This window comes from Leptinotarsa decemlineata, unplaced genomic scaffold (assembly GCF_025532065.1).
Source record: "Leptinotarsa decemlineata unplaced genomic scaffold, Ldec_3_MD MMD2_tig00000035_RagTag_RagTag, whole genome shotgun sequence".
NCBI classification, from domain to species: domain Eukaryota; kingdom Metazoa; phylum Arthropoda; class Insecta; order Coleoptera; family Chrysomelidae; genus Leptinotarsa; species Leptinotarsa decemlineata.
The window spans coordinates 7,317,152-7,341,682 of record NW_027412540.1 but is presented as its reverse complement, the minus strand read 5'-3'; the positions used below and the strand labels follow the sequence as shown (position 1 = coordinate 7,341,682).

The following is a 24,531-nucleotide window of genomic DNA, read 5'->3' as shown; positions in this document are numbered from 1 at the left end:
CTTAACTTATTTGTGTTCAAAGATAGACTCATCTCAAGGGGTTCTTGTAACCCCAAAAAAAAAACGATCAATTTGGAAATCAGACTCCAACATTGATTCAATTGAAAAGCATATATTCAATGAAAACATCACTTATGCCGCTGAACAGAAAGATAAAATGACTCATTTCTCCAATATGGAATAAAAGAAGAAATCTGAAAGAAACGAATAGTAAGCATACAAATTTCAACTTCATCTCTTATAATGAGTATTTCATTATTTCGAAATATATTTTGCATAATTTGGGTTTTGGGAATGCTGAATCTGACTAAGAAATCTATTTTGAATCATATCAACACCACTAAAATTAAAAAAAAAAACATGAAACAGTACGACATTGCGAAACCAATATTTTTTCCGAATGGAATTGTGTTATTTTGGTACGTCCAGCAACTCTCCAAATCCCATCTTCAAGAAGAAAGATGTGGGAGTATTGCCATTAAAAGTAGTACACCGTTTTAGGAATCACACGTTAAAAGGTAAGACCTCGTTAGTTCTTAGCTGGCACAAGTTTCTCAACTTCTGAGTGTTGTCGTTCGTATGGGGGGGACAGTTCATCAACGGAAAAACAGATTTCAAACAGAATTTTCAAACACATTGTATATAACCGAATATCAAATACGTCTGATCAGGACGTTACTAGTTGGGAAAACTTCAATTCAAAGCTTTTCAGCAATGATCCTTATACATTTATCTGTTAACCAACACCTATTAATGAACTTTCATTCAATCTTGCTCCAAATTCTTAATGTCTTCCTGATATCGCGGAAGTTAATTCGTATTCAAAACCTAACAAAACCAAGTATTTTGCGTTGAGAAATTAAATTGTGTAGAAACAAAAAGCGCAGAACATAAACAACTGAAGAACAGTTCCATGGTATTATCACAAAAGCTGTTGCGGTGCCACAAAAGCCTCGAGCCGTTCGGGCGTGCTTGAAAGCTTAGCGCAGTAAAGCGAGTGGCGCATTAAGCTTGTTCATTGAGCTTCAGATTATAGCTTCTTGTCCTATGGCGGGTCGTGGCCAACATTGCTGCACTTTTATATTTCCTTTACGAGCGGCCATCTTATGTTGGAGCTTTTATCGAGCTGGCAGTGTGATTAAACTGATTTCGCTATAGCTTTCTGCAAAACGCTTTGGAGAATGGTAAGTGTTAGTTGTTACTGCTGAAGGCAGTTACTTCTTATTTTATTTATTTTCATTTTCATGTTAGAGATAAAAAAAGATATGTTATACAGGGTGTAACTGAATAAGTGTAAAACATTTAAGGATGTGATTCCTCATCGAAAAAAAGATAGGATCTTTCATATAAAGGAATTTCATTGGAACATCCCTTGTTAAGATACAGCGCCTTAAAGGGGGTACATAATATTTATACAACAATTTTTTTCACAATCACTGAAAATATTACAATAATGAAATTAACCTGACGTTTTGTACTACCAAAAAGACACTTAGCCAGTAATTTATTTGGTTTACCCCAAGAGATGGAAAACGCAACCCCTAAAATTTATTTTCAATGTAACATTTTGTCTAATTATTGATTTACCATTCAAAACTTATTTTCGATAGCCTGTTTCATTCTAAACAAAAAATGTCTCGTGGGTTTTTTGCCAAAAATAAACCAGTTCGCAGCAAAAAATTACTTTACGAACAACAATAGAGATACATCGTCATAAATGCGAACTGGATTTATTGTTATTTTGTAGTTAGTACCTGTATAAAACGATTGAAGGGTAATAAACAAAACTAATTTATTAATAAAAAAACACACCACATGCAGACATTACGCATGCGTCTAGACGTCGGCACATTGAGCCACGTATTCGCTCAAATATTCCTGGAGTCTCTCTGATAACGCTGCACGCATCGATGATGCGGTTTCTTAAGTCCTCTACATCGCGAACAGGAGTACGATAAACCAAATGCTGTAAATGGCCCCAAATAGAGAAATCAAGAGGATTGAGATCCGGGGATCGAGAGGGCCAGTTCTGTGGTCCTCCTCGACCTATCCACTGATTTATTTGCATATGTTTCAGTTAAATGCTGACGTGCTACTTGACTGAAATGGGCGGGAGCCCCATCATGCATAAAAAACATATCCCTTCTGATACTCAAACGAACTTCCTCTAGCAGTACTGGATGCACTTCTCTTAAAAATTGAACGTATGCCTCACCATTCAATCGAGGAGGTAGAAAATGAGGCCCAATTAAATCATCCTCAATAACTCCGAGCCACACGTTAAGAGAAAACTGTTCTTGATGATTAGTTTCGACAATAGCGTGAGGATTTTCATCAGCCTATATGTGATAATTATGAAAATTAATGATCTTATTCCGAGAAAAACTACATTCGTCTGTGAATTGTATCGTCTTCAGAAAGTCACAATTTCTTCTAATCATTTCCAGCATTCAATTGCAAAATTCAAGACGGTTCGGAAAGTCTCGCGGTAACAGTGCCTGTACTCGTTGCAGATGGTAAGGGTATAAATAAGAGTTTATCTTTTGAAATTCGAAATACCGTCATATGATCAACATCTAGCTGGAAAGCAATCTTTCTAGTACTAGTAGGTTGTTCAATCAAATTAAGTACTGCTTCTTCAAGCTGTGGTGTTCGTAATTCTCGATGGCGACCACAATCCTGCGTTCTTTTGTCGAATGAATCATATTCTCGTAATCGTTGATGAAGTCGAGCAAATATTCTATGTGAAGGATGCTGCCGTTGAGGATACATTTCAGCATATCTTCTAGAAGCTTCTAACCCATTCCCCTGCGACAGACCGTAAACGTAAGGCATATCAGCCATTTCCTCATTGGTGTATGCCATTTTAATAACAAGTGAATTATTAAAGTAACAAATTGAGAACAGAACAACAACAAACAATTAGTATTAATTCAATTTCGAAAATTCACAAACTGACAGCGTCATATCAATTTAATTGTCACTATCGCTAATAGCGACCTACTAGATAGCTTAGTTTCGTATTTTCGCTTTTATGACGATGTATCTCTGTAGTTGTTCCTAAAATAAGTTTTTGCTGCAAACTGGTTTATTTTGGGCAAAAAACCCAAGAAACATTTTTTGTTTATAATGAAACAGGCTATCGGAAATAAATAACAAATAATAAGACAAAAAGTTACATTGGAAATAAATTTTAGGGGTTGCGTTTTCCACCCCGTTTTAAAACCATGGGGTAAACCGAATAAATTTCTGGCTAAGTGTCTTTTTGGTAGTATAAAACGTCAGGTTAATTTCAATATTGTAACTTTTTTAGTGCTTGTGAAAAAAATTGTTATACAAATTTTATGTCCCCCCTTTAAGGGGCTGTATCATAACAAGGGATGCTCCAATGAAATTTCTTTATATGAAAGATCCTATCTTTTTTTCGATGAGGAATCACCTCCTTGAATGTTTCACACTTATTTAGTTACACCCTGTATATCAACGAAGGTAAAATATATTCTGAATGAGTTATTAGTTTGAACAAATAATATAGTTTTTGCTCAGAATCGTGTTTTACTAACAATAATTACAGTCACCCATCATATCTTCAGCATACATATATTTTAGTTGAATGTACATGGGCTGTCTGTCCATACAACAGTGGAGTCAGTTTTCTGGCATGATGGGTGTAATGTTATTACATGCATCTCTCATTTTTTATTTAAAAAAAAACTTCATCATCCATAATATATCCCCAGAAAAAAAATGTAAAGGAATAAGGCCTAGGGATCGAGCTGGCTAGGCAATCCATTTTGTTGGGAATATTGTATCTGAATATTCCTTTACTATTGCTGTATAATGGGACACCGTCTTGTTTAGATGTATTTCGTCTAAATAGCCATCAAACTTAACGGATAACAAGTAAAGATACAGTTTTCCATCCAAATACTCGTAATAGTGAGGATGTAGTACGTTTTTAGAATTCATATTTATTACGAACCTTTCATGAAAATTCGTTGACCTATATATGTAAATGTTCTTTTGTATTATTCCACCAATGATGAATGTGTCTGTTAAACCAACCATAGTTGGTGAATTTTGATTCGTCTAACCATATTATTTTTCACAAACATTTCCAACTTCCCTATTTCTACATCATAAACATTCACAGCCACTTAAACACCACAATCTAACAACATCTGAGCAATCATAATGAAGAGAAATTTATTTCTTTTAAATAGTAATTAAGCTATTTATGACCAGTACCCCTGGATTTTTTTTCTTATTCAGTAACTCGCAAAACATTGATCAGTGTTCTCTATATTTCAGTAATCCCAAACTATTGAAATATCAAAATAATTTTCGAACTAAGAGGGGTTTATTTTTGGTAGTAGCTTCAGCTACTACCAACCAACAAGTAACAGGGGGCAGTGATCCATCTCAGAAATACCCATCTACTTTTCGGGAGATATTTATTTGGAATGCAATTTGGGGATAAATTCATCGGAAATTGCTATCACCTAGTCAAACATCCCAATTATTCGATTTTTGTTTATGGTTGATTTTAAGTAAACAATGTCCAAGAAAACAACTTCAACAACAATTTCAAAAAAAGATATTTCTTTGAGTGAAAAATTATATAGAATTTTGTCATTAGATGGAAATTATCCAATGAATGGAATGATGGAGAATGAAGAGGATATAACTCGCCAAGTTTCTATTCACCAAAAACACAGAAGAGAATCAAATTCCGCCAACCAAATGAAAATTCAGTCAACAAATATCACGTTCGTCTGATTCCACATATTTCCAAAGGCTGAAGTCGAAATATATATTCAAATGTCAATTTGCATCGCAAACACAACCGAAAAAATTCCCTTTGTAAAGGCATTAATCATAACATCAATGAGCTACTTTATAAACAAACGCGAAACCCGCAACTCAAACTAATAAGTCTCATTGCAAATTAGATTACAGGATCCAGAGCTTTGTGCTTTGGTAATCCACCAGCAGAAAGCTTTGCGGCCCAAGTGAAATCTCGACATCTCTCCTTTGGCGCGTTCGATTCCGAAGAGGAGGAACGAGCTGGTCGATCCGTCACTACGGCCACTTAACTGCGGCTTCCTGTGTTCCTGTAATTGTTCCGCAAATTATATTTGTGGATAGAACTATAAGCACTCCGTGAGGCAAATATGGTTATTGCTGACGTGAGCGGGGTGTGCTTTTGATGGAGATGAGAAAGTTCCCTTGTAATTTGATGGTCCGATTTGATACACATCGCAACAAGGATGTGGAGACAAAATTAATTTCGTAGGTACTTGATATATAATTAGGAATTGGATTTCTTTTCAATATCATTTATTGAAGTCGAAGATAATGATACGATTGGAATTGGCTCCAGATGCATCTTTTGTCTCACCAACAAGGAGAAGGATACGGAAAGAACTGATTTCTCAATGTTTCTCGTCATAAATATTTGAGACAGTTGAGAAAGTGTCATCACTTAGTTGGTATAAATGGAAAAAATTGTAACTTAAACAATGTCGAACTACTAATTCTTTTCTTCGCTATGGTAGTTATCAGACAACTTGAGTGACTTAAGTCGTCAAAAATAGTATGCAAACATCACACATATTGTAAAATTTCTTGGACTCATACTTCTTTCTCCAACTGTTCACGAAAAATTTGGGAAAGCTTTTTTTCACGAAAGCAAACCCCTTAATAAATATCACTTTTTCAATTCATGACCTTTTTTGGGAAATAGTTTGTTCAAATTATTTTTCAAAACACCAGATTGCACGAAACAATAACGTATTAAATTTTCACCAAATTGTTTTCAAAAGAAGATAATTGTACCCAATTTTAATTCTGAACAATCATATGTTCATCGACTTTATTAGTGTTTTTTCTTCTTTACAATTATAAATTTATAGCTTCAGAAGAGTTCCTGAAGTAAAACCGATAAATTCTCGATTGCTTGAACAGCTCCAAACTGCTACTACTACCATACAATTGAAAATAAGCACAACTTATTCTTAGTGGAAATTTTCAGAAGTTTTGAAAATGGTGTAATGGCCGAAACTAGACAACAAATATAAAACTATGGGGAAAAACAGACAAAAGTGTGCTTTTATAGTGAATCCTCAGCGGGTGTTCAGAACATTTTGGAGTGAACAAAATATGTCAGAGAAATAATTAATTGGTTAGAATTTATTAATTGAATTGAACTGGCCAATACCTGATAGAAATCTATATTAAAACTAACTATAGTCTATTTCAAAAGAGTGTAGAGTAATAAATCATGAAGTGTCATAAAATTTGCCTGAATTTCGTTGTCGTCCATGGGCGTAGGCAAATCTTAGGATTATTAAACTTAATAATTAAAGTAAATTAAAAATTACAGACATAGATAATAATAAAAGGCCATTTTTGGGAAGTAATTTGGTCTAAAACTAAGTACCTACATGTATTTAGGTAAGTAAAATTTCTTAAAAAAAGATTAAGATTAATTTTAGTGGTTCTTGTAAACTTACTTAATATGCAATTTGGGTTCATATACTTGAGCATGATTTCTCAAAAAAGGGTTAACACTTAGTTCCGAGGTGCCATGTCATTATAATAATCCCTTTTTGACCCTGCCCACCAATCATGCAATACCTATTAAACCCAGGTAATTAAGAAAAAGGGTTCAAATATATTGTAATGGTGTCTTAAACATTCGAGTTATAATAGTAATTGTTACTACACCAATTAAACGTACAGTGATATTGTGATATAGAAATAGTGAAAAAGTTATAAAATGGGGACATTTACTCCAAAGAAAAGAAGTGTAAAAAATTCTCCGCTATCTGTTTGCGAAAAAGTTATAATTTTTAATGTATATGATTGCATAAAACACGATCACCCTAGTTTGTCTGTGCAAGAAAGTGTTGAGCGATGTGCCCGAATGACTGGAATTGGACAGTCCACGATTTTTAAATTATTGCGAGAAAGAAAGATATCAGGCCAGGTAAGTCCATGCAAGAGAAAATCAGGAAGACCAATAAAAATCTTAGATGAAGACACCAAATGTGACATTCGAAGAAAAGTTCATTCGTTTTATTTTAAAAAGGAAATACCCACTCTTGAAAAAATATTTATCGAGATGAGCCAAGATAACGATATTCCTTTGATATCCAGAAAACTTTTATGGAAAACTTTAAAAAGTATGAATTTTGCCTGGGAAAAGCACAATCGAAAGGCATTATTACTGGAAAGTGATGAAATTGTTTGCTGGAGACGAAAATATTTGACAACTATAAAGCAGTACCGCAGAGAGCAAAAGAAAATTTTTTATCTTGATGAGACGTGGATAAACGAAGGTTATATAGTCAAAAAAATGTGGCAAGATAAAAATATAACAAGTTCTCGCCAAGCTTTCATAGAAGGCCTTTCGACGGGTATTAAAGTGCCTTCGGGAAAAGGGAAGAGGCTTATAATTGCTCACATTGGAAGCGAAGACGGATTTTTAAAAGAAGGTTTGTTAAGCTTTGAGTCGTGCCGGACGGGAGATTATCATGAGGACATGAATTCGGATGTCTTCGAAGACTACTTCGGGGAAATGTTAAAATTTCTTTCAGCTGATTCGGTCGTGGTTATGGATAATGCAAGCTACCATTCAAGGCGCTTAGAGAAGGTACCAACTTCAGCTTGGAGAAAGCAAGAAATTATTAACTGGCTGTCAAATAAAGGTATTCAGTTTGAGACGAATTCAGTAAAGAAGGAACTACTAGCCATAGTAAAACAACATAAATCTCGCTTCATGAAATATGCCGTAGAAGATGTAGCAGAAAAGTATAAAGTAACTGTGCTGCGCCTACCGCCATATCATTGCGAATTAAATCCTATAGAACTTATATGGGCACAAGTTAAAGGATATGTTGCAAGGCACAATACCACATTTAAAATGAAAGATGTCAAGGTATTGTTTGATCAAGCCATTATGGAAATCACATCAGAAAACTGGCAAAAAGCAATCCAGCATGTTTTAAAAGAGGAAGATAAAATGTGGGAACTGGACAACTTGGTCGATCAGGTGGTTGACCCTATAACTATAACACCAGGGGATGATGACAGTTCTTCGGATGAAGACTATACTGATGTAGAATAATTTAATTGAATTGTAAATATACTGTAGCGGGATAAGCAATCTGGACAGAGACCAGTGTATCAGTGACAGTGACACTTTGCTTAGGTTAGGGTTTAGAATTAAGGGTAGTCTAAATAATTATTTTCTCGGAAGGTTCTCGAAAATTGTACCTAGTAATCTCTAGAACATTCAATTAGGGTATAAATAGAGTGTTGTTAAACGTTAAGGGAAGTTCACAGTTTTAGTATTGTTCAAGTGTCAAATTGTAATAACGTATCCAGTAAAGTTCTTGTCGTTTTTGTGAATAAATTGATTTAAAGTCCCCACAAGTGTTTCAATACGTAAAGTTCGTTCGTGTGTGTTTGTGAGTATTTCCCGATTTCGGTTCGTATATATTTTATTGTTACATTTTATATTTTTTTAATAACACTGTTCTGCTGTATTAAATTTTTATTTCCTTTAATATAATTTTTATGAATGCATATTCTTTTGGCAATTATCCCACTAGCGCGCCTCTGGCTCAGTATTTATCCGTCGATAACAATGGACAAATCCCTTAAAACAGGGTGATACCTACCTGCTCTTTATGAAACGACATAATTTTGCAATGCGGACTAGGGAAGTGACAGAATTTATTGACGGATCACCCTGTAGCGCTTTTGAATACTTAATGAGATTTTATTACTCTACACTCTTTTGAAATAGACTATAATACACTTTATTGTAGAACCCTTTATAGTGAAAATCATAAGGTGTATTAGTTAGATTTAACTAATTCACAAATATAGAAACATTTAAATATTCAACAGATGGACAAATCACTTGATTCATAAATATATTGTGTTATGAAAATTGAACTTTGATTGATGTACAATGCAATATAGATTTAAGATAATTTGACAAATTTGATGTCCCATCATGAAAAACCTTAGTGCATGTGATAAAAGACAACTACCGGAGGACCTGGTAGAAGTGAGTAACAATAGAATAATAATATGAATAACATTCAGAGTTATTATCTATAATTGCCAGATATTGAAATGTTTGAAATGTCGAACGCTTTTTGTGGGACTGATAATATAGCGACTGTTTTTGAAAATGTATGATAGATGAAGATGTAGAGGCCGTTCTTTTCCAATTGTTTTCTAAAATCCAAATTGTTTAGGTAATATATCATACTGTAATGTTTATCTATAGATTTATTAACGCATTTCTCAAATATTTCACCTGAAAAATCCAAGATTCATTGAATCGTATGTACTGTGAAAATACTTCATAGACAAGAACATATAAAATATATTTTCTCTCGATAGCAAAAAAGTTTGAAAGAATTGATCAAGAATTATTTTCAAATAGTTGAATTTATAAAAAAAACTTCGAAACTACTAAAAGGCAATAAAATCAGTTTTCATCTATTATCCTGATATTCACTACATGTTATCCCTTGGGATAAGGTCGTAAGAACAATCTATTATATCGATATTCCCTGGGGTTGGAGCTGAAACGCCGGATGGTTGTCCTTTTGCTGTTTGTTCCCTTCCATAATAAACTCTGTAGAATATCCCCACTTCTATTCATTCGTTTACAGAAGGTTTGGAAATTACGTTCAATTGGCTTTAAAGTGGGTGTACATAATTTTCAATATTTCAAGGTTAATGGTGAAATGAGTAGAATCCAACTATGCTATTTCTTTTTTATGTGAACCTAATAGAAAAGGGAATGTTTATTTCTCCTAGCGTAATAACCTCGTGTAATATGTCGCAGAATACTGTTTTTGAAACTTATCAAATCCACACATGAGAAACTAGTGGTGAGATTAAAATTTTTTCGAAACTCTTTCTGGATCCTTTTCCTACTGAAAATCAATTGGTAATTCCTGTATATAGTTAAAAAACACGAAAGTTAGTGTATACTGAATTCATTCAATCCCCATCCTCAAATGAATAGTATTTTAAATATGAAAAAGATTTCATAGCATATATTTCAATCTCTATATAATCAATGAACCAAAGAAATTCAATTTTTGTCAGAAACCATTTATTTGTCAAGAAAATTACCAAGTTAGTTGGATTTCAGATTTCATCTCAAGAGGACATATAAAAACATATTCATATATCTGGCTTTTCCTTTATTAGTATATTAAATTAAATATAGTATATTTTACAGAAAATTTTTACCCAAAAAAAACCGGATCAACTACAAATATAATGGATGTAATCATAGAATTCTACTAAATTCATTACAGAGACACCTCATATTCTATCTTGAAAACTTTTCTATTCCACAAACTTGAAGATAACACTGAAAAGTTTAGCGTAGAATGGATTCATCACAAACACTATTTCCAAACATCCAAACTGCAACGCTATTTTTGATTTTACCTACCAAGTTGGTGTCATCAATTGATAAACTATACTTCGAGAAGAATGTTGCAGTTTTGTTGCGTGAGCGCAATGCTTGTACTGAAGACTTTCAACTCACTGAAATTTCAGCAGCTCCCATTATTATCTTTTCAGATATAGGCTAAAGAAGTAGATTTCACAATGTCCAGAAAAAGTCTCAAGTATCAAATGTTCAGATGTATGAAAATTATCAAACTCTGCCAAAAATATCTGTCTCTCAAGCAGAGATATCTGATTTGTCACCACAAATGAGATTTTGAACCATGAACAATAGCTTTCAGAAAAAAATTGTGAAATAAAATTTTTATCTAATGAAGTAGCTAGAATATCCAGAGAGAATCTTAAATCCATCACATTTTTAAAGCATTTTATGTTTATTTGATGAACATTAATTGTTCAATACTGGTTATTCTGAAAAATGCATTAATTATTCATTGACCGTTATTCAGACAAATTATGTCAATTCATTGACAAAACTTTGAAAATTTGATTGACTTTAGATCGATGATGGTCACTATCTTGCACTAACGAGTGGCTAATGAGCCCGAAACCGGTCTGCAAGTGTGCCCGTTCCAAAATTGAGGGTCGACTCTTTCAGTTGTATTGCATATGCAGGAAATTTTCTGTGAAGATTCCTGCACTGACGCCTGTCGAATATAATCCAACGTCCTTCGTGGTATTAGTCAGGGGAGTAGTTGTTTTCTGATAGGCGTCAGTCTATTAAACCTATTGTGTAGGTATATGGAGACTGGCCTGAACGTTTAAAGTTCATTTGCTTTAGATTTGTTGACTGCCAGTCTTCAAGCATAACCCACTGACTAATAAGAAAAGTTTTCTTCTTTATTCAGAGGAATCGGGCAAATTACGGATATGCAGTTGGTTAGTACCTCGTCCACTAGATGGAGTGACATTTTGTGATGTTCGTTTCAACTTCGGAAGAGGAATGAAATACTCTGAAAGAATTCCGATTTTCAATTCTGGAATATCATTGACTTTAGGTCGATGATGGTCACTATTTTGCACTGACGAGTGGCTAATGAGCCCAAAACCTGTCTGCAAGTGTGCCCGTTCCAGAATTGAGGGTCGACTCTTTCAGTTGTATTGCCAATTGCATATGCAGGAAATTTTCTGTGAAGATTCCTGCACTGACGCCTGTCGGATATAATCCAACGTCCTTCGTGGGGATTAGTTGTTTTCTGATAGGCGTCAGTCCATTGAACCTACTGTGGAGACTGGCCTGAACGTTTAAAGTTCATTTGCTTTAGATTTGTTGACTGTCAGTCTTCAAGCATAGCCCACTAACTAATAAGAAAATTTGATTGGTAATGAATTTGTCAAACTCAATCAATATTTCAAGCAGATATTTATCAAAATGTATTCAAGCAAGGGTAGCAGTATTCGAGCAGATGTTGCTGCAGCCCACCAATGTCTCGGATGAAAATACATATTTTTTGATGTTTCAGTGAAGCAAAAAATCCATAATGAAATACCCTTGAGGTTGATTCACATGTTGGTACGTCTGAAAATACTTTTTCAAAGGCGTAAAATTTAGCTGTGCAAAGCACAACTGTTTCAAAAATCATCAGATGATGTAGAAGTGTTGTCTTTTTTGTTGAAGCAAAATTTTATTCAAATGGTACCGTTAATACAAAAATTTCCTCTACTGAATGGTTTAAAATTCGTATTGAATGATAGATGCGCATATACAAGGTCCCAAAAACCTTATGTGTGTGATGATTTTGTCGGGACGGTGAATTTGGTTTGAACTATATTTTAGGAGTATTTTATTCTACAACAGAAGAATGCACCTGATCATAAAATTCAATTGTAGCAAAACGGTGTGCTTTCACATTAGCCACGATGAGTTAGAAAATACTTCTGTCAAATATTTCCTTATTGGTGAATTGACACACGAGGGCCTATTGAAAGGCCAGGATTGCCAGATTCAATCATGCTGGAATACTGAGGAAAGTCGAGTGTATTTCAAGAGACCTGAAAATATTGGGCTGCTGACAAAAATCAAGAAATCCAATCAATCACCCTAAAAATAGTGGGCAACAATTTGAATATTAAATCTGATACATTGAATATAACGCAAGCGAATGACAATTTTAACCTGAAAATTGGCTTCACCAAGCAATGTCAAGAACTTTCGTCATCAATTATAAATAATTTGTCCGTTACTTTTGGGATACACTGTATAAATAACCTTCATGAACAATACATTTTTCCAACTGTTCAGTATAGTTTTTGTGTAATTCAGTTGTCAAAAATATACGATATGAAGTACAACAGAAATTCCATTGACTATCGTAGGAAGCCAAATATACTTCGCCTCTGAAACAATCAGTAAAGACATCAATCGCGAGGAATGCCCCTCGGCAATCCTCAAATAATTTCCCAAATGAGATTACCATCCTCTAACAATCCTCGATAACATATGAAGTCAGCGAGTCTCAAGGGGCGTCAAAACAGACGCTTGAAATGTACGATTGAAGCAATGGGATGTAAGTAATTGTATACAGTGCAAGCATCTGGCAGAAGGGGCTCTATTTGCTACTCAGTCGGTGAGATAATGCGCTTAAAGATACCGCACCCCCACGAATACTGGGGGTTGGCACTTCTGTCCCTATTAGTCTTCAGTTTGGATAAGATTGTCTAATAATTTGCTGTGAACATACCGTTTCATTGAATAAGATTGTGATTTCGTCACGTAACAAATAGAATTCATGTTTCGGTAGAACTTCGTGATTTTATAATTGACTATATCATTGACTAAGATGAAATCACAGAAGACGTAGATTGCTGAATTATACATATACAAAAACCTATTGCCCCTTTGCATATTTAATAATGTTTTTAACATTATTCAAACAAACGAATAGGAGCAAACCGGACTCGCACAATTGGAGAGTCCCTATATAAGTATTCTAGGTGCAATATCTTCCATATGGTTTCAGTTGCAATCATTTATTCAAACAATGGTTACTGCTGAAATTTGTTCTAATCATATGAATTCATTTTGACAACAAACATAAATACGAACATTTAACCGAATAACTAGACGAAAACATAAACATCAATATACATGCATTCACCCTAATAACTAACAAGATTCACACATTCATTCTAACAACTGAAATAAATTCATCCTAAAAACTAGAGGAAAACACATTCATTCATCTCAACAACTAACGGAGATACATAAATTTCAAATCAGATAAATTTCATTTACCTGTGAGCAATTGGCACCTAATTTACCTATAAAAGAAGTTTTACGTAACCAGGTAATGAAGACATTTTTGGGCCCAGCTTTCTACCGCCCAACTAACTAAATGACAGCGAATTATCAAAGAATGATGATTACTAAGGGTTTCTCAAAGAGTTACCTACTAGATATTTAGGTATGTCCGAGTAGCAGGCATAATGTGACCAAACCTCAGACTCATCATGACAGAATCTAAGAGTAATTATGCTGAAAATTTTCGGAATGATAAATGAGATTAGGGGGCGTCCATAAATTACGTGAGGTGTTTTTTTTAATTTTCTGTCTCTCCCTCTCCCCTGGAGAGATTTTACTCAACCCCCTCCCCCATACCCCAATCTCACGTGAGATTATTCAAAACGTGGGTTTCTTACGTAAACACGTTGGATGGTTATTGTAAAAAGAAAAAAAATGCTTCGTGCTTTTATTTACGACTAGTTAAGACTAGTAATCAATATTGCTGAGAGTTTATAAGTGTAATAAAAATTTAACAATAGAATACTTAAATCGTAACTACTGTGATTGAAAAAAGAATATTTACTGTAATTCAGTCCATGGAGAATCACGCGCGGTCCCAAGAGAGACTATTGGAACCAACATGCCTATATGATTTTCAGTAAAATCATCTGCTCCTTCAACTTCGTTCTGATCTAGCCACTCTAAGCCGTTGGCGCTTGCGCACAGTAACTCATTAGCTCGTTTTGTAACAATCCGTGAGAGTCGCACTTAGCGGAACATACGCGCTTGCTTAGCTGGTGCAATGTGGGCTGCTCGCCTGTGCTCTGTAGCTCTTGTGCTAGATGCAAAGTAAATACCGCATGTACACTGGTAAAAATTTTTCCACCGGTACCGGTGGCAATTTAATCACCGCCCATATTAGCGAGAAATTACTTTCGTGTGTGACTCACATTCCATGCGGAATATTATTTCGTAATTCTACCCCGAAGACAAGTGTGGAATTTTTCAGTGTAATTTTTCATTTTGAGTGTACTTTTGTGTTGAAATAAAACTTTATAGGGTAAATTTGCGATATAAATTTATATCGAGATATTACACTCTTCACAGAATTTTACAGTAGAATTTTACACTTTTATATAATTTCACAGTGGAATTCTATAGTCTGATAAAATTTTACATTGTAATTTTTTATTTACGGGTTATATTACCTTGGGATATTCCGTTGTAAGAAGGTCCGTATTCAGAGTAGTTTTGAATACACTATATATACCTCAATCGGACTCTTAAGTGGCCATTTTTCCTCATAATTTAGATAATTGAATGCACAAGACATATTACACATTGATATATTAAAAAAATATGTATATACAAAATAAGTTCATATACATTCTTGAAATAAAATTCTACAAAACATTTTTTTTTTTCATTTTCAAAAAAGTCAAATAACAGTACAAAATAAAAAAACCATTCTTCAAATTAACACATTTTCTTTCTTGCTCATGGTGGTATTATCCTAAAAGAGAAATGAAATATCATCAAATGAATAGGTTTAGAAATCTAAAAACACAGTAAGTTGACGAACACACATTCCTAGAGAAAAACTACTACTAGTTTGAATTCAATATTAATATTTCTCAAAAATGTTTGATACATATTCAACCGTTTAAATAAAAAATTTGATTTTTCCAAATGTTTTCCAACATTTTCTGAAATATAGCAAATATAACTATAATGATATGGTATGAAGTGGTGATGAAGTGTTTTGTTCACCTCTTCAACAGAAACAAAAAGGTCCTAAAGTGTTTCTCGATTCCTTCAATTTCAACTTGCCTTCCATCGCAAAAATGTTTTCAAGTTCAATAATAAGAATCACAAATCTTCAAATTTATCCAAAATTATGAGAGATACGAATAAAACGTTCAGATATTTTTTAGGTGAATGAAATTACGATTTAACATTGTCCGATATTTGCAACCACCAATACGAAACTTTATTCCTCATCGAAATTCATTTTTAAAATGGATAGTGCATACGGCGTCACTGATGATTCACGCCACTGCTATCGAGTATATCTCTTTTTCTCAATACCATTCAGTAATTATCACAAACATTTTCAAATATATGTTCTGTAATTATTTGAAAATCAGTTAAAATATGTTGTACTATTCCATACAGTATGAAATAATTCGCGATGTGAGGTTAGGATATACTAGTAGTAAAAAAACACTCTATAATGCATAACGAGAAAACTCAATGAATTCATCTGTTTATTGGACTAGTTATTGAAATTTTACAAGAAATGTACTCACCTTCTTTACTTATTTTCACCAACAACAAAAATATTGTAATGCACACGTCAGACAAACCGATGCGCTTCTATAGACAAGAATGAACAATACAATAATCACTCACAAATACAAGCAATAATAATTAAGCAAAAAACCAAACTATTTTTACTCTATATAAAATTGAATTCAGCTACATATTTCACACTGGTGAACCGCCCCGGCTTCGCACGGGTGTAATGCTGATACTGAATGTAAATTCACCCACCGGAAATTCGAGGGCATATAGAAACAGTGATGAAATGCTCATTTTGTTTTATGGACACGCCTTTTTCCCCCGCGGTTGGTGTTTCAGTTGAAATATTCAAAAATCCTTTCTTATTGCATATCTACAACATAAAACAAACATACATACAAAATTTCAGCCTCCAAAAATATACCGCTACGGAGTAACAGTGACGTGAAAGATAATTTCCATATAAACCGACCCTTATATCCCTAGGGAATGCCCCAGTTCTAATATTTGAAAATCCTTTCTTATTGCTCATCTACAACATAAAACGAACCTACATACTACATTGGTAGTAAATTGCCAAAAACGACTCTCCTTGATGAAAGACTTAACAGATTGTCTCTGGTCTGGATTCCTGGCCATACTGGCCTGGAAGGCAATGAAGATACTGACTCCCTTGCAAAGGAGGGTGCTGCAAGCAGCTTCATTGGACCAGAACCTGTCATTGGCATCGTTTTAGGCTTTGCCAAACAAAGATTGATCATCTGGATGGCAAGAAGATTCATGGACTTCTGGCAGAATCTTCCAGGATTGGCTCACTACAAGGTTTTCATTCACCCTTCGAAACTTGATACCAAACAGTTGTTGGACTACAGTAGGAATGAAGTACGATGTCTAACAGGCCTTCTTACAGGTCACTGTCATTTGAATCATCATATGCAGAGACTTGGACTGTCAGAAGACAGTGTGTGGCATCTGTTTAGAAAATGATGAAACGGTAGAATACATACTCTGTGCCTGCCCCGTTGAGGACCGAATCAGGTTTTTACAGTTCGGCAGACCCTCATTCTTACCATCTGACTTGAAAGAACACCCACCATGGAAACTAATCGGCTTCGTTGAGATTCTGGGTTCATTTGGTCGAGTCTGAATAGGTGTAAGCCATAATAAACCCTTGCGGGTTGCAGTGAAGGGTCGAATAAACCCACTAACTTTGGACCTAACCTAACCTAACCTAGTAGTGGATGTTTCATCTTCAGTCGAATTAAACAAATATACACTCAGGAAAATATACAATATTTTAATCATTTGAAATATCTTATTCCTAAATATTGTTTCATATTTTTATCACAAAATATGGATAATTGGATCGATCAACAAATATATTATGAATGACAACCAAAAGTTTTAGCGCTGAACTGAATCAAATACACATATTGATGCGTCATTTCATGAAGCTGAACCCCCTAGATTCTATTCAACAATTACTTTCAGCTCAATGCCTTTCTCAGTTCTTTTAGCGACATACGGTGCTGGTAGTGTTAACGCACATATTGCTCTAAACATGTGTATTGAGATGTGCTGATATCGTTAAGTGCTGTGCATTTATTCACTCATGTATTTAATTTCGTATTCGGTGAATAAATCTGGCTAGTTGATAGAATGACATGTTCATTGATTGCGATTCGAATTCAGATAACTCTGGGGAAATTATGGTATGAATGTACTAAATTAGAAATAATTCATTGTACTGAAATTCAAAACTTCCTTTTTGGAGATTGAGAAGTGATTGAAAAATTAACAAATCCCAATGGAGGATTCAAAAATCATACTCTTTCCTCGCGATGTTTTATTATGTTCATGCATAACAAAAATATCAAAATTCTATAATGAAGAAAAGAGGATTGAAACTTTCTATGTTTTTACCACTTTCATTTGTAACTAACGTTACTGCAGTTTCGTCCTATAAGGACATTTTCGAACTAATACATTAAGTTTGATGTTTAAAGTTTGAAAATGTCCTATGTTTTTTCACATTTATTTGTAACTAACTTTACTGCAGTTTTTTCCTATAAGGAAATTTTCAAACTTATACATTTAGTTTAATTTTTAATGTATAAGTTTGAAAATGTCCTCATAGGACGATAAAAAGCATATCTATGTTTTTTACCCTTTTCATTTGTAACTTACGTTACTGCACTTTCGTCCTATAAGGACATGTCCTTATAGGACGTTAGTAACGTTAGTTACAAATGAAAGTGGTAAAAACCTTAGAAAGTTTCAATTCTCTTTTTTTCATTATGAGTTCCTTCCACCTAGTAACGGCTATATCTATCAATTTATTGAAAACTGTATGAAAAGGTAACTCAAAACAATTCTAGTACTCATAAACCTCCTCAACCATTATTGGTTTTTAAATATTTTTTCAGTTATATAGAACTAGGCGAGTTGATGAATTCGTTTCGAACAAATGTTTACAGTTTCAGTTGTTTAGCATATTTAGCTTGTTGGTGAGAGGCATAAAAGTTGGAAGAGTTTTGCGTGTTAGGCGATGTTCTGCTATTGAAAAAAGTTTATCAAAAAATTTGCATAAAATTTTGTGCAGAAAATGGAATCAGCTGCTCAAAAACATTTGAATTGTTGACAGTGGCATAAGGTGATTGTACTCTGTGTTGGAGAAATGTTTACAAGTGGTACAAGTAGTTGTTTACAGCTGATTCTCGGCCTCCCCCCACCACTATGACGTATTAATTGCTTTTTTTATTGGTTGTTGTTTGGTGAAGTTTTTTTGTTGTGCAGTGAAGTCAAGGCGTTGTGACCTTGAAGTGTCTGGTGCATGGATCGTTCAGATTTTTTTTTCATATGAGATTTTGTGTGTTTATGTGTGTGTGTGTGTGTGTGTGTGTGTAGGAGAATGCACGGTACAGGGTTTCATCATGTGCTTGTTTGTCTATGTACAAACATACGTCTGCATACTTCGAAGATCCTCCAAGTAATAAATGCTCCATCGGTGTTAGGGCACCAAGTTAGTAGTGGAGTGACGTCACAGCAATAACCGTTCAACGGCTAGAGAGCGACATGTTCACTCCACGACGTGTGGCAGAGTAATGCGTATTCATCGGTCTGCCCTCACCTCTCCTGAAGCGATGAAGGTTCGCTCTAGCCCCGCTATCGATGGTGACACAACGGCAGCCGAGGACTGTTTGCCTAGCGTCTACCCTCTCCGAGACCGCAACGACCACTGCTTGCTCGTATATCGACATCTGTTATCGCATTCAGTTGGGAGGTAATCTTGGCGCATGTAGTTGAGAAGTGGGGTTGGCTATGACGTCTTGACGGGTCCTATCAGAGTGTATTTAAGAAGCGTACGAGTGTTGGCTATGTCAGTTTACATCAAGTGAGTTAGTGAGAACTATTATATAAAATGTATTCCTGTGACTGTGGTAAATCTTTCACTCGTAGTGATAATCTTCGTCGGCATCAGCTCCAGAGTTGCCAAGGAGGGCCTGCAGTGAAACGGGTGAGAGTGGATAATGCAACACCTATGTATACGTGCAATTGTTGTAATGTGACAATTCCTATGAGCCAAGTGAATTCTCACCGAAGAACCATGAGTAGTAGTTGTTTACAGCTGATTCTCGGCCTCCCCCCACCACTATGACGTATTAATTGCTTTTTTTATTGGTTGTTGTTTGGTGAAGTTTTTTTGTTGTGCAGTGAAGTCAAGGCGTTGTGACCTTGAAGTGTCTGGTGCATGGATCGTTCAGATTTTTTTTTCATATGAGATTTTGTGTGTTTATGTGTGTGTGTAGGAGAATGCACGGTACAGGGTTTCATCATGTGCTTGTTTGTCTATGTACAAACATACGTCTGCATACTTCGAAGATCCTCCAAGTAATAAATGCTCCATCGGTGTTAGGGCACCAAGTTAGTAGTGGAGTGACGTCACAGCAATAACCGTTCAACGGCTAGAGAGCGACATGTTCACTCCACGACGTGTGGCAGAGTAATGCGTATTCATCGGTCTGCCCTCACCTCTCCCGAAGCGATGAAGGTTCGCTCTAGCCCCGCTATCGATGGTGACACAACGGCAGCCGAGGACCGTTTGCCTAGCGTCTATCCTCTCCGAAACCGCAACGACCACTGCTTGCTCGTATATCGACATCTGTTATCGCATTCAGTTGGGAGGTAATCTTGGCGCATGTAGTTGAGAAGTGGGGTTGGCTATGACGTCTTGACGGGTCCTATCAGAGTGTATTTAAGAAGCGTACGAGTGTTGGCTATGTCAGTTTACATCAAGTGAGTTAGTGAGAACTATTATATAAAATGTATTCCTGTGACTGTGGTAAATCTTTCACTCGTAGTGATAATCTTCGTCGGCATCAGCTCCAGAGTTGCCAAGGAGGGCCTGCAGTGAAACGGGTGAGAGTGGATAATGCAACACCTATGTATACGTGCAATTGTTGTAATGTGACAATTCCTATGAGCCAAGTGAATTCTCACCGAAGAACCATGAGTCATAAAAATAATGCATGTGTTCAATTGTCTGACGGTGTTCAAATTATAACGAATGCATTCAATTGCCGCATTGCTACATACAGGGTGGAGAGTTCGATTGTAACCAGTGACTACATGTCATTTTTCAATAAGATTAGGCAGAAGGTCATTGAATTACTGGAATCAGCCATCAGGATCCATAAAAGCATCAAGGTGAATATGGAAGTTTTTGGGAATTATATTCTTCAGACTGATGATTCGAGGGACACGAAGTCATTTAATTCCCAAAATAAAATAGTGGACCAATCTTCAGATTTGAATGCTGTTTTTGATGGATTCCGTGATGTAATTGTGGCTCAAACGACTGAGTTCCAGGATCGCGACTCAGGTATTTATTTTTTAAAAATTTCAATAAGATTGAATAGTAATATTTTTTTTTTTATAATTCAGGTTGGACTTGTGAAAAAATATTGTTTCTCGAGGTCAACATTAATAAATACAGTCCACTGGAAGGACGTTCATATGTGAAGCTGCCTCAATGTATTCAATGGAAGAAAGCTGTTGTGAATGTTCGTAATGAAGATCAATATTGTTTTGCTTGGGCTATAACATCAGCATTATATCCTGCAGATAGTCGAGTGTCCGAACTTACGTCATATCCACATTTTTCCACTGTTTTAGATGTCACAGGTATGGATTTTCCGGTTAAAGTTAATAATAAGAGTATCGAAATATTCGAAGATAGGAATGATATTTCAATTAATGTTTACGGTTTAGAGAGTACATTTGAGAAGGGTAAAATGAAGTATGAAGTGATTGGTCCATTGCGATACTCACAGAGAAGACTCCGGAGACATGTCAATTTGTTGTTTATAACTGATGACTCCGGTAATGGTCACTATTGTTGGATCAAAGATCTTTCAAGATTAGTTTCTAATCAACTATCAGCTCATAGACAGAAAAAATATTTTTGTGACGGATGTTTGATATATTTTTCTGATGAGAGATTGCTTTTACGTCATAATATGTATGATTGTAATCACATTAGTACCACAACACCAACTACTAATTTAAAGATCAATAAATATGGTAGAATGGTTGCGGAAAATAAACTAATGTTTGAAAACTTTGAGAGGCAAATGAGGGTGCCATTTGTAGTGTATGGTGATTTTGAATCAGTGCTTAAACCGATTCATGTGAATGAGCCAAATCCTGAAAGTTCATACACGATTAAAACATTCAAACATGCCCCATATTCATTTGCTTATTTGATAAAGTGTTCATATAATGATGATTTGTCAAAATTTGTTACATATAGGGGTGTAGATGCAGCTCAGAAATTTGTGAGTAGCATTGAAGATGATTTGAAAGAGATACATGAAAATCATCTCAGAAACCCTAAACCGATGGATACACAAACTGACGAAGAAGAAGAACAGTTTGCTGCAGCCAGAACTTGTGGTATATGTAATAAAGCATTTACTGATGGTGAAGTCAAAGTAAGAGATCATTGTCATGTCACAGGAAAGAAAAGATCACATGCCGCTCACTCGAAATGTAATTTAAATTTCAAAATACCAAACTTCATACCTATCATTTTTCATAATTTAAGTGGTTATGATTGTCATTTATTCATAAAAGAATTGTATAGGAATAAAGAGAAAGTTGATGTTATCCCGCAAACTAAAGAGAAATATATATCTTTCACGAAGCATCTCTTCACACACAGCTATACCGATAAAGATGGTGTGGTTAGGAAGAATTATCTCAAAATGAGATTTATCGATAGTTATAAATTTATGACTAATTCGTTGGAGAAGTTGGGTGCAAACTTGACCTCCGATCAATGTTTGGAGATGCACAAACATTTCCCACAAATTGAGAAATTCAATTTGATGAGACAGAAAGGTGTATTTCCATATAGTTTTGTTGATGACATTGACAAATTGAATTATCCATTACTTCCGACAAAAAATCAGTTTTATGACACACTCAATTGTGAACATATATCGGAAACTGATTATGATAGGGCTAGAAAAGTTTGGAATTTATTCGAGTGTCAGAATTTGGGGGAATACTCTGATTTGTATTTGAAGTCGGATGTATTGCTACTATGTGATATTTTTGAAAACTTCCGCACCACAAGTTTAGAGATATATAACTTAGATCCGGCACAATATTACACTGCACCTGGATTATCATGGGATGCCATGTTGAAGTTCACTAATGTTGAATTGGAATTACTAACTGACATTGATATGATTCACTTTTTTCAAAAAGGTATACGAGGTGGAATTAGTCAATGTAGCGAGAGGAAACATATAGCAAATAATAGATTTTTACCCAATTATAATCCCAACGAACCTTCCACATTCATTACATATTTAGATGCAACAAATCTATACGGTCACAGTATGTCACAACCTCTACCAACAAGTGAATTTACATGGTTGACACCAAATGAAATTCTTAATCTCGATGTGATGGATGTGAGTACTGATAGTCCGTATGGGTATGTATTTGAAGTGGACATTCATTATCCACAAGAGTTGCATGATAAACATTCTGACCTTCCATTTTTAGTCGAAAAAATAATACCACCTCGTACACAATCGAAAATTCCCAAATTAATTCCAAATTTGAATGATAAAAGAAAATATATTGTTCATTATAGGAATCTACAGCAAGCTGTCAAAAATGGATTGATTGTAATGAATACACATAGAGTATTGAAATTCAAACAATCATGCTGGATGAAACCCTATATAGATCTTAATACTGAAATGCGTAATAGGTCTAACAACAAATCTGTTAAAGATTTCTATAAACTAATGAATAATGCGGTGTATGGAAAGACAATGGAGAATGTAGATAATCGAATTGATGTTAGACTCGTTACACATTGGGAAAATATAAAGAAAAATATAGGTGCCAGCACTCTCATAGCCAAACCAAATTTCAAAAATTGTTCAATTTTCACTGATAATTTCGTTGCCATTCAATTGGGTAGAGTGAAGGTTCATTACGATAAACCATTATATTTGGGATTTTCCATATTAGAATTATCTAAAACAGTCATGTATGACTTTTTCTATGGATGCATCAAACAACACTTTGATGAAAATGTCTCTTTACTTTACACAGATACCGACTCGCTCATTCTTAAAGTAAACACAGAAAATTTTTATGAATTCATAAAAACTAACATAAGTAGATTTGATACATCCAATTACAGTATAGTTAACCAATTCAATATTCCAGTAACAAGTTCAGTCTTGGGTAACTTCAAAGATGAATTTCCAAATGATCCAATCATGAGTTTTTATGGTACAGGTGCTAAAGCATATTATGTGAAATCTGTTGATGGTGAATTTAAGAAAGCCAAAGGGGTTAAACGATCTGTAATAAAGAATGAATTGACATGCGAAGATTATCAAAAAATCGTCGAACAAGGTGGTATGATATTCAGAAAGATGAATTCATTTAGAAGCGTGTTACATGATATGTATACTGAATTAAAAAATAAAGTTGCATTATCATATCACGACGATAAACGATTTATCATTCCGAATACTACCCACACTCTTCCTTGGGGTCATAATGATATTGAATTTTATGAAAACGATCCAAATGAGAACATTCGTTGGATAAGTAATATTATTCAACAATCACAATCTCAGGAGACTCCATTGGATCAATTGATTAATTTATTATCTGCCGAGATCAATGATTGAAATATCATTCAATATCTTCAAAACCGGAAAATTCAATATTGATATTTATGTAGCCATTTATAATTAATAATATATGATAGAAGTAATGTGATATTAATGTATTATGTATGTATGTATATGTATTACTGTAATGAATATAAAATGATTAAAATTTTATTTGTATTATTTCTATTTCCCTAATCAATTACTGCAATATATAGTATAATGTAAATGACAGAAATATCAGTTTGAAGAGAATCATCGTAGAGTGCACAATGTCTAAAACAA

At 34.7% G+C, this 24,531-nt stretch overlaps 2 protein-coding genes across 9 annotated transcripts in view; one reads left to right on the top strand and one right to left on the bottom strand.

Annotated features, from left to right (window-relative positions):
- sv (paired box protein shaven) overlaps positions 1–24,531 on the bottom strand; it is a 288,001-nt gene that overhangs the window by 53,105 nt on the left and 210,365 nt on the right. The gene's annotated exons all lie outside the window — the stretch shown is intronic.
- LOC141480986 (uncharacterized) lies at positions 19,661–24,264 on the top strand. Its single transcript, XM_074171804.1, has 2 exons — positions 19,661–20,918; positions 20,981–24,264. Exons 1-2 carry the CDS (start codon positions 20,360–20,362, stop codon positions 24,262–24,264), a joined length of 3,843 nt encoding a protein of 1,280 aa, XP_074027905.1. The 5' UTR covers positions 19,661–20,359.